A 19,227-nucleotide genomic window follows, 5' to 3' on the forward strand; every position below is an offset into this window, starting at 1 on the left:
CTTGGGGCTCGACTTTCTCATTCTGAATAGACTCTATTTTTTTTTCATTAGATAGTCATTTTCTTCCAGAACTCCATTTAACTAATAATAATAAATTTTATTTAATCTTTAGAAACACATACAGTTTATCGATACGTCAACAAAGTATATCTGAAATAGTCTAAAATTAAAAACATTACAGGTTATTAGCTTAAAATTGAGTAATTAAACAACATTAACATTAACACGCAAGTTAAAAATATCGACTTTATAGACTTGTAACAATATTCATTTAGTCTTTAGGAAACATAGTCAATACAGGATAACATAAATTCATTATTACAATAATAGCATTACAATTGAAAGATATCACGTCAGTTTAATTTTCAACTTAATAATCTAGTAACTATCACATGCTATATAGCTTTCTACTTTAGGCAATCAATTCGAACAAGTCTCTAACATCCCAATTACATCAGAAAATTCGTCAATGTTATAAATAGGGTTTGTACTCAAAATATTTTTCAACTTACTCTTGAATGTTTTGCTTGGTAATTGACGAAACTGAGGTGGTAGTAAATTGTATAGCCTGATACCGACATTATCAGTTCTCTTCAATCTATTTAATTCCTGTACAAGATCTGTTTCATGTCTTGTATTGTAATGATGTATGTCTGTGTGCATGGTATGTTTATTTAAGTTTTCCTTAATGTTTAGCAGATTTTCAAATACAATAACTGAATATAGAGTCATTATTTTCATAGCTTTAAATAACGGTCGACAGGTTTCACTGGGTTTACTCGAGGTTATGGCTCTCACGGCTGCTTTCTGAATAATAAATACTTTGTCTAGATGAGTTTTAGATGCTGAACTCCAGCTTAGAATCCCGTATTTCAGAATTGAATGGAAAAGGGAATGATATGTCATTAGTGCTGCATTTTGGTTTATAACTTTTTTTATCACTCTTATTGCATAAATTGTCTTACTTAGTCTATTGCACATATTATTTATATGTTCTGACCATCTTAAATTTGAATCTATATTTACCCCCAAGAACTTGACCACCGATTGTTCGTTTATATTCGATTTATTGATTTCAAAAGTTAAATATTCTGTTTTTTGTTCGTTCAATATTAACTCGTTTGGTATAAACCAAGATTTTGCTTTATCTAAGATTATATTCAGGCTTTGTTGCGGGCAATTTATTTCATCAACTGTTTTCGCATCATTTCTGGATCAAATTCACTTGAAATTTCGTTCTTCAACTCCTCAATTATTTAAATTTTTTTGTTGAATTCACTGTTTAATTTAGCGATTTCTTTGTTTAGATCTTTATTTTAGTTTTTTAACTTAGTAATTTCAGAGTTCAATCTCATTACTAATAGGGTGTCATTCCAATCATTATACTGTTATATCATTAACTAGGGCGTTTCTGCAACAATCTTTGCGTTCAGCAGAGGCTGCATGATACTCTTTGTATACATATTGACACTATATTGAATAATAAATATCAAAAAGTTATTTTCTAACTGCGCCCAGATATTCACCCGATCAAAGTTTTCAGTAGAATCACATTTTGCAATCATCTCAAATGACAGTACCGAAAATTTGTTACCACTCTAGATTCGTGTTAGCGAAATGTGACCAAATACTTTGACGGGATGAATACCTGAAAAAACAACCCAAACCAATTTTAAAAAGAACTGCTGATACTGTATATATTTATTAAAAGATATTCATGACATTCTGTCTCAAACGGTTTTCTAAAGTCTAATGAGAGCAATGCATATTTCTTGCTTGGGTCCAAATCGATTTGAAAGTTAACAACTTGTCCATTTGAATATACCAATTGGATTGTCGTTCATTACAGTGGTGAACTTCAATTAAACAAATGAACGAATATCTGACAATATATTTCATTGAGATATATTGTACAATATATAAAACAAAACAGTTTTCAATTGAAACATACGTATTTGAAATTATTAATTCAAATGTTTGGGAAAGAAAGGTTTTGTCTTTCTACTTCTCCATCTCTAAATAGAAAATGAGGAAAACTTCCAAAGACAGAAAGAAATTAATTTCAAAATAAATTATTTACAAAAACGTGTAGATCATACAAAGTAGTAACTTTCAGACACAAAGTGGAAGAAAAAGCCCTTTTGAAACAATTACTTTTATATGAACATTGAACTATACAAAAAACATTTTTCCCTTCCAGTTTGTACTCCAAACATTCGTTACAAAGTTGAATCAGATATCATTCCCAGGATTGTTACACAATATAGTTTATGAAAGAGGTAAAATTTCACTTACATGGAACACTGTCATTCCCAATGGCTAACACCCGATGATTCAGAATAAGACACTTTCTTTATTGCCTCTTCAGCACCAGATGAAATTATGAGATGTAGCACTCAATTCATTCATAAAATTACGACTTTATGTATCAATCGAAAAGAAAAGGAAGGTTTTGGCTTTCTACTTCTCCATCTTGATATAAAAAACGTGGGAATCTTCCAAAGAAATGAAAGTAGTAATCAATTAAAAAAAAGTAACTCTATATAAATATGTGAAGATTATGCAAATAAGTAACTTTCATACAAAAACTGAAAGAAAATGCTCTATCAAAACAACTACTTTCATATGCTTTCAGGTGCTTGAACACTGTGTGAACAATGTAATAATCAGTTTTGTAGAACGCTTATGACCTGATACCACTTTCTCAGCATGGTTTTAGGAAAAATAAATCAACGGATTCAGCCACATACCATTTACTGAATTATGTTTACACTTAGATAAAGGAAAATATGTTGTGTCTCTTATTGTTCGATTTCTCAAAAGCTTTTGACTGCCTAAACATAAAATTCATATTAGAAAAACTTAGTTCTCTGGTTGAAATGTTTTGAGTCTTATCTCTCCCACAGAATTATTCTCATCGAAGTAGAACAACAACTATCGATTGAATGCACTGCTTCTCTTGGTGTTTTCCAAGGACTGTCTTGGGACCCTTATTATTATTATTTGTAAAATATATTCCCAATCATATTACCGCGGGACAAGTAACAATGTTTGTCGATGACACAACAGTTACAGTCTATGGATAAACCCTTGAAGAATGGCACAGTAATATAGAAAAAGTTCTCAATGAACTGAAACAATAGTGCCAACCTGCATACATTTCCATAGGAGAAAGCCAGTTACAACAACCTTCTATAAAAATCTAATATTTAGTGACAGGGACTGTTGAATTTATGCTATGCGTTTGCATATAGCCATATATCAAATAATATTGCAACATAGGAACTGGCTCCTGAATGTAAAAAAGTTTCAACTTCTCAAAAAAGAATAATTAGACTATTATAATAGTTATAATTAGACTATATTATATTTGGAATATAGGGAGACATGTAAGACTGTCTTCAAACAAAACTCTATTCTGCCCTTCCATTCTATTTTCATTTTAAAACGTGTACCTTTTTTGAAAAGCAACATTTCTAACTTCAACGTGTTAAGTCGTCATAACTATCCATCAGGAAGTTCTATATTGGAAACACCAAAACATAAATTTGCAACATTTAAAAAGTCTACATTTTATAATTGCATGTTTCTTTATAACAGCTTGCCAAAATATATAAAGGATATCAATAGCTATAACAGCTTCAAAAATGCAACAAAAAATACTTGCTGGAAAATAGCTTCTATTCAAGAGAGGAATTTCTGGCATTGGAATCCAAACACTGAATGTTCATTTAGTAAGTTTTCTAATGTCTGATTAAGTATAATATATTTTCGTCTTTTTTACCTATATTCTCAATTTTTTTAATTTTTATCTATGTAATATAAGATTTTTATATTTTCATGACTGTCAGCGACTTTTTTGACCTGCCAATTGTATTCTTTATGTAAATATGACCAATGAATACTACTACTACTATAAAAATTGAATAACAAAATAAAAATTAAAAGTAGTTGTTTTGAAAGTATTTGTTCTTTCGTGTAATTCAATATTTATATTAAAGTAGTTGTTTCAAGAGCGCTTTTTCTTCCAGTTTGTGTCTGAAAGTTACTTCTTTGTATGATCCGCATATCTTTGTTAAGTGTTTATTTTGAAGTCAATTACCTTCTTCCTGTCTGTGGAACATTCCTACATTTTTTTTTTATAGATGGAGAAGTAGAAAACCAAAACATTTCTTTACCAAAAATTGATTTCTATTGAAAATATACTCTTTTCGAATTTAGGCGGATTCCTGTGGCTGGAATTAAATCAAATAAGCAAATGAATTTCATTACGTACTGTCATTGAGGGCATGAGTACATTCAACTCATTCAAGACATTAAGTCATAATTTCATGAATGAATTGAGTGATTCTTCTTGTAATATTATCCAGATTGGTGCTGAAACAACAATCTAAGTGTCTTACTCCAAAAAATCGAATGTTCGCCATTGAGATGATAGCGTTCTATGAAAGTGAAATTTTTGGTCTTTCATATAATATATTCTATATAAACTGGATCACAAAATGAAAGGGAAAAAGTATTTTTTGTATGATTCAATGTTCATATGAAAGTAGTTGTTTCGAAAATATTTCTTCTTTTGTGTAATTCAATGTTTATATGAAAATAGTTGTTTCAAGAGGGCTCTTTTTTCCAGTTTGTGTCTGAAAGTTACTTCTTTATTTTGAAATCAATTGCTTTCTTCGTGTTTTTGGAAGATGAAGAAGTAGAAAGTCAAAACCTTTCGTTCCCAAAAATGATTCTCTCCTTAAAATATACTCCTTTTAATTTTAATGTAAACTGGTTTTGTGACACCAATCATATGCATTCCTAAACATCCTTTCCCATGGACTCTTTCTGAATTGTTTCCAGCTCACTGGCATATAAGGCCATTGGAAAGGTTGAACACATCTTTCAGGATGAGGCATCATTGCCAAATGCCTTCCGTCACGAGAACATACTCCGGCTAAGCCTTCAATGCTTCCATTAGGATTCATTGGGTAAGCTTCTGTTGGTACATCATTATCATCGACATATCTCAAAGCGACAAGATTTTGTTGCTTCAGTTGCTTGTATATTTCCTCTCCACTGAATTCGAATCTTCCTTCACCATGTGCTACCCAAACTCCAAATGAAGATCCTTCCATGTCTTTGAGCATAATCGATTTGGATTTCTCGATTTTTACAGTACTGAACCTACATTCAAAACGTTCAGATCTGTTATTTGTTAAAGAAATGTCTGGTTTCATCTCTCCTGTTATAGGTGTTCCCACCCAACCAATAAGAGCCATCAACTGACATCCATTGCACACACCCAAACTGAACGTGTCTGTTCTTCTATAAAATCTGGCGAATTGCTCTCGCACTTTTTCATTGTATAATAAATTTCCTGCCCAACCTTTTGCTGAGCCTAGAACATCTGAAACAATAAATTAACATTTCAATTAAGTTCATAACAATCCAAGAATGATTGAAATAAAGTGATCTGTTACCATACACCAAGAATTATATGATTTTTACTAGAATCATGAATAGGCCTTTTCATCATGTGACAAATGTAAGCGAGTCAATATGTGGTTTGAAAGTTTGGTACAGTTTTATCCAATAAATGCTGGTAAAGCAGTGTAATTTCCAAAAATCAATTAATGATTACAACAAATTATTAATGGTGCCATATTCCTCCATAGTTCAATCGAAACATATAATTATGAACAATCAAAAAGGTTGCTAAAGGGTCGTAGACATTCGTCAAACGGAAACAAAGTGAGCTAGTTGAGAGGTTAGTTATCAATATACCGTTATTATACAATTCGAAAATAAAGTGAATAATCATTGAATAATTTTATCTTAATAAATTATGACTTGTGGTGACATGGTCTTCACTAGTAGAAACTCAAAATCAAAATAGTCGATTGGAAGATCCGAGTAAATCCGGACAAGACTCAGGCGATAACCATGGGAAGATTGCTATCTTCTCCGGCCAGAAAAGTGAGAATCTCTGGAAGGGAGATTGACTGGCAAGCACGGGTAAAGTACCTCGGCCTTCCAATAGACCGTAGGCTCACTTGGAACCCGCACGTTATGTGCGTCAAATCAAAGATCGAGGGTCGGATTGCAAGTCTGTACCCTCTGATCAACAGAAAATCTAAAATAAGCTTGAAGAACAAGATCATCATCTACAATACGATGTTCAAGCCTGTCATCATGTATGCTTCAGGCGTCTGGGGACAAGCGGCGAAATAAAATATCTCCATTCTGGAGGTATTGCAAAATAAGTTGATGAGGATGATTGTGAATTCTCCTTGGTTCGTGCGGAATGAAGCTATCCGCAGAGATTTGAAGCTGCCTTCCATTCGGCAGTCCATTCAGATGAGGAATCGGCGAGTTTTCGAAGGTGCGGAAACTCACAAAAATCCGTTAGTTAGGGAAGCTATAGATTATACTGTAGACAACCCCTCCCGATATAGAAGGCCCCGACACTTTGTCGAATGAGGCCCTCATGTCCCCCGTTAAAGGACGAACAGATTTTTCATCCATCCCACCCCAGCCAGGTAGGGGTACCCTGTGAAAGGCGGCACTGATGTTTGAGGACTTCATGCCGTCATCCCCTCAGTCATGAACTCATTTGTCCTTCTTCAACAAAAATCAGCCAAAAGGGTAAGGGAGCTGGGCTCCAACCTGAATGAAATCAAGACAACGTGCAGGTAAAATCAAAATAGAAATTGATCACCAACAAATCATATTGGTAATGAGTAATTAAAATTTTAAAGTTAAATTTAAAACCATATTTTCGAAAATATTGTTATTGTTCTAACAATTATGAACTTCCTTATTAATTAGTTGATATATTTTTTCCTAAAAACTGCAGGGAGCAAATATAAATATCTTTTGTAACATCAATCGATCGAAAACCACTATTACTTCAGCCACATTTTTTCACCAGTAACTCACATCTTCTGCATTTCGAATATGTTTCGATAAAAACTTTACTATATGATTTGATTATTCTTGGTGATTTCCAATACAGAGTTTCGTAATGTTTATAAAATAGCGGGGATTTGTTTCAAATCATTTATAACGTGTATCACTCTAACTCCATAACTACATAGTTTTGTTGTTCTGTTTCAGATAGGTTATATTATAATGATCTTTTAGAGTTTTTTTCTTTTTCATCCAGGACATTTATTATTCGATTTTTTCGATAGTCTTCTCGGCGCGCGACTCTTCTCCTGAAGATGCGAACTTGGTTGAAGAAACGCGCGTCGAGAAGAGTATACCGTTCTGGCGATTGGGAAAAGTGCTTGTTTTTGATTTATTCCACTCCACAGGTTCCAGATCTACCTTTATTTATTTCTTAACTTGATCAAATGATATGTAATTCATTTAATATTTTTGCAAACTAAAAAAAACTGTGATGTGAGTATAACAAGTGAGTATAATGGCAATTAGGTTTGCAACAATGGAAATAAGTACCATCCTCCCATAGACTCAAAACATAGTGCCAAAAATTAGTAATACAAAGAAATAAATTCACAATAGATACCTAAATAACATTAAATTTCACTGCAATTGTTGTACATTAAGTTTATTTCAGATAGTTATAAAGTTGTGAACATGACTGACAGAAACGTGAGTAGCCATGATAGTAGCTAACGCGGAAGTTATGAACATAGCCTATCCAGAACACGAACACACCTGAAATAATTGCAGTGTCTACCCAAAAAAAAAAAAACTATATACGATGTGAAACAATAAACCAGTTATTATAGATCACACCTAAGCCTACAAGATTCTTTTATATTTATAAATGCAATACATTTATAAATGTAGGAGATCTATTCATACAATCAATATTTTCATAATTGTTATTTGATTGACTAAGTTACCAACCAAACCCATCGTAGGAATCCCACAGTAGAATTTTGCTATTCACCTTCACTAAAAAGTTGTCCCACCTCAACTATTGGATCTGAATATCTGCTATTTCAATCTGTTAATATCTATTATTGAAGGGGATGTCCACAGGAAGGGGTCTTATCACCCCTTCTCTGGAACATAGTTCTGGATACCCTGATTAATCACCTTAACAAAAATGGATTCTACACAATTGCATACGCAGATGACATAGTTATTTTGCAGACCGGCAAATTTGTAAACACACTCTGCGATAGAGCGCAGGAGGGGCTCAAATTAATAGAAACCTGGTGTAAGGAACACTCACTGTCGATCAATCCCAAGAAGACTGAGATGGTCCTTTTCACCAGGAAAAGAAGCTTAACGGGCTTAAAACCTCCCGAAATCTTCAAAAGCAAACTAAACTTCTCTGAAGAGGTAAAATACCTTAGTACTATCCTCGACAGGAAGCTAACATGGAACTCTCATCTACAGAGTAGAGCAAAAAGAGCATACGTGGCTTATGAGCAATGTCGGAGGACAGCGGGACGCGCATGGGGTCTTTCACTCCGTGTGGTCACCTGGATCTACACTGCAATAATAAGACCTATGTTAATGTATCGAGCCATTGCATGAGGATGAAAAGTTCTACAAGCAACGGCCATCGAAAAATTATACCAAATACAGCAAATGGCTTGTTTAAACATCACAGGAGCCATGAGAACAACACCAACCGCGGCAATGGAATTAATAACGGGTCTGACCCCTTTTGATCTGTACGTTAAGGAGGTTGCGTTGATGGCCATGGTACGATTGCGCACGGCTGGTGTAAACCTCGAAGTAGGAATGGGTCAATTGAGGCTTACTGCGCAACAAGCGATGCAATTGAACCCAGGTTTGTGTTTAATAAACCCTTCAAAATACAAATTAAGCAGAACATAGAGTCGGATGATACAAATGCAATACGGATTTATACAGACGGCTCAAAAACCAAAGAAGGCTCAGAGTGTGGAGTGTACTCCAGATCACTAAGCCTAAGAATTAAGTGGGGAATGGGAAGAAATACCAGCACGGTCCAAACAGAACTGACTGGTATCTCAATCGCCAGAAAGAAAGGAATTTCTGGCAGAAACATAACAATCTGCACTGACAGCAGACAAGCCCTATTAGCCTTGAACAAACAACGTTCTAGTACTAGAGTGCCAGATTCAGCCAAAGCTAAAGCCAGTTTTTTTAAACTATATTTATTTTTAACTTTTTAGTTTGAGGTTCTTTAAAAGCGGGTTTTTTAAATTTTTGAACTATATTTATTTTTACTTTTAAGTTTCATATGCTATAAATGCGTGTTTTTTAGTTTTTTAAACGATATTTATTATTTTGATTTTGTTTTGAACAACCTAACAAGTAGGTTACGTACAGCGCCATCTGCCCGCGAATAGATCAAGAAATATCAAGCGGGTTACGTACAGCGCCATCTGCCCACGAATAGATCAAGCAATAATGTCGATAATTTTGTCAATACAGATCCCGAGGTTGAGAGTTACAAACAAACATACATACAAACAAGCATACATACATACAAACAAGCATACATACATACAAACAAGCATAATACATACATACAGGTGAAGCTAATATAAAGCATGTAAAAGCATGAAATATAAGTGCCATAATGAACCTGTAATCATTCATTACATCCAACAAGAAACCCTGACCATTTCAATAGTATCCAAATGTAGTGAATAATCCCACAAAGAGTATTTGTGAGCACTACTCTCCTCTCAACCTACACACTCCAGCCCTGACTTAGTTCACACTTTTAAACAAATCAGCCATTAGAGTGAATCAAAAACCCTTTCAAATGTAATACTATGCTACTTCTAATGGAGAATGATAAATGTTCAGCTTGCGTTATCTTCTGAAATTCATCTGCCACTAACACATACATTATTGTCAAAAGAAACGACTTTTTACAAAATAGTGTTGATAGTTATAATATGAAAAATGTTTCCCTTTTGAGGGAATGATTGGAATGAAATTTACCTGCATAACTAAATCCGCCTGGGAAAATGACACCTCGAAAAGAGTCTAGACTAGTGGCACCAGTTATTAAATCTTGCATCGTAATGTCCCAAACTCTGAAACCTGCTCTCACAAATGCAGCTGCCATTTCTCGGTCTCCATTTGTTCCTTCCTCTCTTATCACAGCTACAGAAAACAATCCACTTTCAATACCGGTGTCTTCATCAGGATCAAATGTCAGAACATATTTAGGACCTTTCCTTTCAGAAAGAGAGAAAAATTCTGAATCAGCACAAGATTCTATTGTCTGTAGCAGCTCTAGTTTATAATTTGTTTCTTCCCACATCTTCATAAGAGGAAGTACTGTACTTTCCAGGCAAGCATTATTAACTGTGATACCTATTTTCGATTTAATGCCATAACCAACACTTTTGCCTATTTTAAACACGGGTACATTATGGTTCTGGAAAAAAATTGAAAAAACACTGATTAGCTCTGAAAAATGTAGGAATATTTGCAATTAAAACCACTTGAGTAAGATTATGCTAAAATTATGAAGCCCTACATTCAGAATAATAATTAGAGATCAACTTTTAATCGACCTTCTTTGGGAACAAAGTTGCTCGACATGTTTGGGTTCACAGTTGCTGTGAGAGCAGTATTCACCTTTCACCTTTGATCTGAATGATGAGTTTAATATTTTGGTCAGATACTCAGTTTATTGTTTAGCCAAGTGTGAACAATTGAAAACCATTAGTCAAAATATGGATCCTTAGCATATTAATAGTCTAAATTCTCGATTATATGAACTGGCCTAAGTTTAGATTTGATGAGTGAATGCAAAAAATTAGAAAAAAAAAAAAAACATACAGCATCAAATCATTCTAACTCTCAAAAGATATTACGTTTGGAGTGAGAGAAGGAGAAATCAAGTTAATAATTATTCAAGAAGTAACCAAGATGGATAGCATCATTTGTTGGAACTGCAAGAGGCAGGCTTATAACTTTAATGAGTTACAGGCTCATAACTTCAATGAGTTATGAGCCTGTAAGGATAAGAAAGGAAAAAATTTTTTCTGATGCAGAAAGCCAGATGTTACTAAATATCGATGTGAATGTGGCCGGCAGGGAAACAGTTCACAAGAACATCAGGTGGTCTGTATGGTATCTCGTCAATTCAACAGGTCGTATTCTTGGAAAACTTGATTTGATGTTGTTATGCAATATGGAAAAACATAAATGAAATTATTATTTTTACCTTTTGAACGTGACACACGTCCATATTTCAACGTAATAATACATAAAATGAACTTTCTTGGTTTGCCTAATTCTGGTCTGAACAATTATAGGTCAATCAGATTGGTAATAACTTGGAAAATGAGCACACCATCATTTTAGAAATAGTTATGTGATCAAGGCTGAGAATGGGAGTACATGTGATGATTTTAGTACAGATGCCAATATATATATATATATATATATATATATATATATATATATATATATATATATATATATATATATATATATATATATATATTATGAAACGATTTTTTGAAAGATATGGATACATTCCTACTTTCAAAAATTTTTGGACGTTCGGGGACGCAAATGATAATGTAATTGTATTGAGTAAAATTGATAGCCAATGGAGCCAATGGAATACTGCGGGGATGTGTTATATGAGTATTACAAGTGATCGATACTGGTAACACTTCTTCCTTTAAACAGAGGTAATATCTTCTTTCTCCCTATATTTGAACTCCGTTAAATGAGGAAGTGAACGAAGAGCTTGAATAGAATATTGTTGAACCGTCAAAGTCCGCCTCTTCTAGTACTATCTTTACGATGAAGAAACGTAATTGTGAATATAGGTTTTGTATAGGAACTTTCAGTTTCAGCTTCAGTTTAATCGTGTCCCGATTTTTCAATGTTTACTCTTTAATGTATTGCTTCTCAGGAAGATTGTGAACATGTTGAACATATGCAACACTAACCACACAAGAATCCAAATACTTCACCATTAGAATCAGAATGTTGTTAATTCATGGGATTTCGTGTGTTCACAGAAGGCCTTAAGATTTGTAAGTTTTATAATTGGGCATAAATAATTGAAATGAATGAGTAAATAACATCAGCTTGCTTACCTTGAAAACATTCATACAGTGAGCCACATCTTTCTCTAAAATTTCCAGAACCCATCCAACTTCCTCAGAAAACAAAATATTGATGGGCTTTCCTTGTCTATGTTGAATGTTGATTTCCATCCCGCACATACCAGCAAAACACATCTCTAATAAACAAACAATTACACCACCATCACTGACATCATGTCCTGATAAAACAGATCCATCCTTTATGAGCTCTTGAGTGGCTCTAAATGCATTTACCAATTCTTGAGCGCAATGAACATCTGCACTTTCTCTACCAAGTTGACCAAATACTTGGGCAAGTGCTGAGCCTCCCAATCTATTGTCACCATGTGACAAATCAATGTAAATCAAAATTCCTGTTTTTCCCATTGAGGGAGCTTTGAAGTCAGGTGTTACAATTTTTCTTATATCCGGACAAGGAGCATAAGTAGACACAACAAGAGTTCCAGGTGCCTTAACTGTTTCTTTCCCAACTCTAGCTGCCATACTGAGAGAGTCTTTACCTCCGTCTATAGCTATGCCTAATTCTGACATAAATTCGCACATAGCCTTACAAGCATCAAAAAGCAAGGAACCTTCTCCTGGTAATTTTGCTGCCCACATCCAATTACCACTGCATTTTACATCTCTTATATCAGAAATAGTAGCAAACACTAAGTTGGAGAGTGCTTCCGCAACAGTCATTCTAGCTCCTGCAGAGGTATTAACCAAGCCTTTGAGTGGCTGCTCGCCTATGGATGAAGCAATACCTTCCTGGAAAGATAAAGTAAAATGTTTATCAAGTATTCCATTTCATATAAATATCATTCCCAATGGCACATTGAAGTATTATAAGAAATTATAACAAAAATAATAATAATGATAATGACGATTAATTTTTCCAAGAAACATACATGTTTGTAGTAGGAAAAAAACCAATAATTCAAAACTACAACATAACCAAGTACGAACAGAGCATAAAAAACGGTAAATCAAAACTGGAACTTAAAATAAAAAATGATTGAATATACTTTGAGATTTTAAATCTCTAAGATTACTTGAAAAAAATGTCGAACAGAAAAATAAAGAATAGACTTGTTTCCAATCACACAAACGATTTGGTAGTTTTGAATTTTTAATTGCACAAGTTTATTAGTAAATAAATTACATGGGAAGTGTTTTTGATCCTCACTAGACTAAGTTTAAAATCCAGACATCACCAGAAGATGACAAATTGGACTTTGAAAATGACAGATTTCATTTTTTTGCTCTACCGCCTCCATTTTCAATAATTTTGCTGTATTTCATGTTTTTCATAATCTGGTCCAACCCATTTTTCGACGTTTCGTTCATTGAAATCCATCATCAATATATTTTTTTAATACGAACTTGTACATTTTGGTAGTCATTGTAATTACGAATTCATTCACATATTACAACATATGTATTTCTCGACGTTTCTTTAAAAAAACACTTCATCAAAATTCCATCATTTAACTCTTTTTTCAATGAGAAATAAAATTTCTAAATATCGTTGCAATCACATAGTTGATAGTATCGTAATACACCACATTGAAAAGAAGCAGTTGCGAAAGAGAATGTAACGAAATAAGAAATCGTAGAAAATGAACATCATAACAGAATACCACACGTTACATTTTTTACCGTCTCACGCGATATCACATTGAATGTTCAAATTGTCTTCAATCATTTCTTAAACAAATACTTGCTTTAAAAATAGTATGCTTGTGGCAGTTATCTAACATCTGTGAAATGATAGATAAATAGATAGATGGAGATAGATCTTCTTTATTAGTTCTTTGTAATAAAAAACCTTTTCAGGTGTAGAACATGTCAATTACAGTAAACATTACAGAAGTAGTAGAAAATCATGAGGCAATATCATTAATATTGGTTAAGAATATAAATGGCCACAGATGTGTGAATAACAAGGTTATCATAGTCAATATACTTAATGTAATATTATTATATTAGATGCAGAACATGAACATATACATCTATATGTAGGGTTCAAAAGAGACTAAACTACATCACAATGCAGAATGATACAGCATGAAATATTCAACGCGAACAACATCAGTTTAAATTGTCATTAAAGAATTCTTCCAGCAAATAATAAGCTTTGGAAAGAAGCAAAGTTTTCAATTTATTCTTCATGATCATAGAAGACAAAGTTCTGAGAGATTCAGGTCGTTATTATAAATATTGATTGAAAAAGGTATATTTTTGTTTTGTGTGTTGTGTGTATGGTTCCTATCATAAGTCGCAAAAAGAGATATATTATCTTTGACAAATACCACAGATTCATATATAGAGACCTGTTAGTGTTAATATTTTTTCTCTATGAATATTTTTTACAGCTTTCTCTGTGAGAAAGGTTGAATATTTTTCTGAGACACCGTTTTTGCAATATGAATATTTTTTGTGTATGTGCAGACATTCCCCAGAACATAATGCCATATCTGATGTGACTCTGAATATAACCATTATATGCTAACATCGCAGCCTCAGTGAAAATATTTTGTGTAATTATTTTCAGGGCATAGCCCTGACATTTGTATTGCCACTTTATCTATGTGGCTCTTCCAGTCCAGCTTTGAGTCAATTATAATTCCAAAAAAGGAAAGTTGGCTCACTGGTTCTAAAATAGTTATGCCATCACTAAAAGTATTATTTGTGCCGTTTTGGGTAAAAGATATGATTTGTGTCTTGTTTTTGTTCAGTTTGAGATTGTGTGATGTAAAGTACTCCTCCAGAATCTTTAGCTTGAAAAAGAGATTTGCCTGTAGGTAGTTGTGATCGGTTGAACTGAAAACCACAGAACAGTTCATCAACAACTTCAGGCACATTGTTACTGTAAAGAATGTATAATACCGGGCCCAACACTGACCCCTGGGATATACCTCTCACAATATATAGCATTTCTGATTTCATTAGATTTCTATCAGTATCCCTTTAAGTAACACATTGCTGTCTATTTTTCGAATTGGACGTAATTAGTTCGAGTGGCAGCCCTCTGATACAGTAGATCGACAGTTTTGTGATCAGTAGTCTAAGGTCAACACTGTCAAAAGCCTTGGACAAGTCCAGATTGATAGCTGTTGTAGCCTTTTTACTATTGATAGATTCAATTACCTTACATAGAGCTTGATAGTTAGCTCGAGTAGTAGATTTCTTTCTTCTAAATTCATTCTACATATCACTTAGAAGATTATTATTCTCTAGAGGGAGAAAGAATATGCTTTTATCAAAAGATGGGGGCTCTAAATACTTATTGCTCTTATTTACACTATTCAAAGCTGTGCAGTTATTAATGAAGTACTGATTCACCTCATTTAGAGCTTGTGTTTTATTAGTTTCATCTGGAGAAATGTTTTCCGATACTGACATAGATCTCTTAGTGTCCGAACCAGTAAAAGATTTGACCAGATTCCATACTGCCTTGGTCTTGGAATGATAGCCATGCAGGCTCTTCCGATTGAATATTTCAATTCCTCAATATTTTCAAAATTTGTTCTGATTACTTCATCTTTTATGAAGTCCCACAATGAAAAATCTAGAAGAGAACGTGTTGACCATTCGATAGGGCCATTATTTCCTATCCATCTTCCTGGCATAGTTGTATTGAGAAAATCTCTGCACATTCTCCTGCGATGTGGTGGAACCCTGTCGTGTTGGAAATACTCATATTTTCCGTACATATGTAGTAGATATGGTCGTATCCCTGAAGGAAGTATTCTTCAGAGATACTTCCTTTTTCTCAATTTTTTATTTTCCACAAATCCTAAATCAAATGAATGTCACTTTATCATTATTGTGAATTTTTTTTGATAATCAAAAAAAGACAATCATTGATCCAATAATGAGAAGTAACTTTATCAATGACTATTTCATAGATTCTTCTCAATAATGGTAGAATTATTGAAAACGCTTTTATAGATGAAAGCTTTTTCCTAATACCAGTGACACCCATAAAAGTAATCTTCACAATAAATGAGACAACAGCTAAACAGTCTGCTGGCATAGATGACGTAAATGGAAAAATTATCTGTAATCTGTCTGTACTCTTGTAGCAGAAATTATATAATATTTATTGAAGTAATCTTTCGCAGCTGTAACCTGTCTGTACTCTTTAGTAGAAATTATATAATATTTATTAAATTAATCTTTATCAGCTGGAATATTTCCATCAAAATGTATATGTACCTGTATTTGAAAATAAGGGTTCTCCTTGTAACATACACAACTATATTGCTATTGGCATATATAATCAAATCGCTGAACTATTCTAACCATCTCATTGTGATAGATTGACCAAGTACTTGGAACACTGAGCTCCTTCCAGCAAATCAGAATGGTTTCCGTAAACATAAAATCAACCAGCTCAGAAATTTCTGATTGCCTCGAGTTTATCCACAGTGCACTTAGTGATAGAAATAATGTTCTAGTACTGTTCTATGACTTCAGTCATGCTTTTGATACTATGGATCATAATTTGTTAATAATGAAATTGGAAGGGTTAGGAGTGTTACACTTCAATGGGCCACACATCATACTCAACAAATATTACACAGAGAATAACAGTGAATAATGTGAAATCAGATTCAAGAATAATGAATACAAGAATCCACAGGGTTTTATCTTAGGGTCCCTATAGTTCATAGCCCTTCTAAGTAGCATTGATGACACCTTTACCTCCGCAAATCAAACAATAATATGCTGCTGACACTAATATTCTGAAGTAACACAACAACAATGACCAATTAACAAAATTAGCAACAAGGCATCTAATGAAATAGGAAGATATAGATTTGAGAATGGCCTTATCCTGAATAGAAAAAAAAACAATTATGTCCGGTTTTTGCCAAAAAAACATTAATCCAAATTATGACCTATACTTAAACTTATCTGGTGAATCTATACAATCTATGGAAACCATCAAGTTCTTAGATATTACTTTGGATAGTAAGCTAACATGAGAAACACACATAAACACTGTATGTTCAAAACTGAGTACTACATGCTATGTAACAGCAGTCTTCCTGAAATTATTATATTTTGGGATGGTTCAGCCTATTCTGAAATATGGTGTAATCTTTTGGGAGTCCTCGTCACTTTGAAAGAGGTATCTCAAAAAAGGATAATAAGAATAATGTGTCATGCTCATCCAACTATAACATGTAAACCTTTATTCAAGAAACTCCAAATACAAATCCTTTTATGTTTATATATTCTTGAGCTGTTTATGTACATTAAAAGACACCAAAATGAACCAATGATAAATGAGGACACTCATACGTACACAACCCTATGTAAGGTTATCAGCCTGAAAATTCACCAAAGCATCTGAATAATATTTCCTTCTTGAAAAAGTATTTTATAATGTTGAGGAATTTTATATTTCTTGATACCTTATCATTGTGAAACTGACTATTCTATGTATATTTTATTTTGTTTTGTAACTATACACTACAACAATTTATATGTAGACTACTTTATTTTTTTGTCTTATTTGATTGATTTTATACATGTGTGTATATATTGTAACGAATTAAAGAATTAAATGTCTTAGGCAGATTCATTACAGTAAGATGCCTTGTATAATCTTTGATTGATGAATACATTCTATTATTATTATTGAGGTTCCTCTTTGAAAACATGAAAATAAAAAACAATATATTTAGCTCCTTTATGCAGTCATATGAAATTTTTCTACTTATAGAAGATATCACAGAAGTCCTTGAATACTTTGCAGATATTCAAACAAAGCTTTCATCGATAAACTTCTCTTATTGAAAACAAGTTTCGTTTTCCACATCACACATTGAGACCTACTGAGGTTTCATTTTTCATACCTAGGAGCGATAATATTGTTGAAATGAGTGTTATCTTATTGAATAAATACATACAAGAACTCCTTGAAAGTTACGTTTTTCATTCACTAGGTATCAAACTTCTGAAATTATGGATAAAAGAATATCGTTTATGAGCGATAATATTGTTGAAATGAGTGTTATCTTATTGAATAAATACATACAAGAACTCCCTGAAAGTTACGTTTTTCATTCACTAGGTATCAAACTTCTGAAATTATGGATAAAAGAATATCGTTTATAAAAACTCCTTTTTTCTAAATGAGTGTCATTATTTATTGATCGGATTATGATGAAATAGTATTCTAATGATTCTGAAACTTCAATTTCACGTAATTTTTCATAAATTATATTATATAGTTTTCAATAGCATTACTTACATATCCAAAGTGAGAAATTGCAGTAACCGCCACATCAGCTAGAGGTGTATGTAACGGACCAACACATTGTTGTTGAGCTATTAGTCCGGTTACACATCGGTCTACTTTGTTTGTGAGATATCTTTTGCTTCCCACTGAAGGTAGCCTTAATACTCGTTCAAGACACTGATATATCGATAAAGCTTCCGGAAATTTGAGGTCTTCATAGACCATAACACTTCGTTCAAGATTGTATACTTTTTGTGGCATTTTACCTGAAACAGAATGAATATGAATAGGGAGAGTTCAAAACTAATCTTATTGCACAATGCTTACAAAAAATAGTTGGAAGGGTGAGATTAAGCAACTGCTTGCCATAAATTGTTTCACATACTAATATCTTACATGATTATGCATTGATAAACCCAAAAGTGACATGGAGACTGGTCTGCCATGCCAGGGAACTTTCGGACATGCATGAAAACATGAAGAGTACTTTGAAAAACACCTTACAACACCCAAAAAATATTCATTTATTTATTTATTCATTTTTCCATTAAATAGGGAAAAATTCCTTTTAGAGGAAAATTATACAATAGAGACAAATTCAACCTAAGCTAACAATGCAATATGTCAAGTAGAAAGTAGGCTTGAAAAATTTAGAGAATGATTTTTGTCAATTGAGCAAAGCTAACTTCTATGGATTCACCCTTAAAAGAATTCCCGAGCTGCATGAGTGGTGACATTGGGTTTGAATATCCATAATTAGTGACCTTACATTCCTCTAGAGTGAGTGGATTCAAAATAATTGTACACAGTAAGTACACAGACACTTAAAAATTGATTCTGGACCAAATCTTTTTTATTTACATGTACAGAATAATAAGGAAACCTTTATCTGAAGCATTTTCTAGAATCGATCTCACATAGGCAAGATATACTCATTTCAAT

The 19,227-nt window shown here is 33.2% G+C and overlaps 1 protein-coding gene across 1 annotated transcript in view; it reads right to left on the bottom strand.

Annotated features, from left to right (window-relative positions):
- Positions 1-76: 76 nt before the first annotated feature.
- Positions 77-19,227, bottom strand: part of LOC111513181 (phosphoribosylformylglycinamidine synthase) — a 60,342-nt gene continuing 41,191 nt past the window's right edge. The window contains exons 6-9 of the mRNA XM_074185268.1: positions 18,298-18,551; positions 12,039-12,797; positions 9,913-10,354; positions 77-5,395 (exon numbers count right to left, since the gene is read on the bottom strand). Coding sequence (XP_074041369.1) covers positions 4,767-5,395; positions 9,913-10,354; positions 12,039-12,797; positions 18,298-18,551 — 2,084 coding nt within the window. The 3' untranslated portion in view covers positions 77-4,766. The remainder of the gene's footprint in view (positions 5,396-9,912; positions 10,355-12,038; positions 12,798-18,297; positions 18,552-19,227) is intronic.

The sequence above is a fragment of the Leptinotarsa decemlineata genome, unplaced genomic scaffold (genome assembly GCF_025532065.1).
Source record: "Leptinotarsa decemlineata unplaced genomic scaffold, Ldec_3_MD MMD2_tig00026369_RagTag_RagTag, whole genome shotgun sequence".
Taxonomy (NCBI): Eukaryota; Metazoa; Arthropoda; class Insecta; order Coleoptera; family Chrysomelidae; genus Leptinotarsa; species Leptinotarsa decemlineata.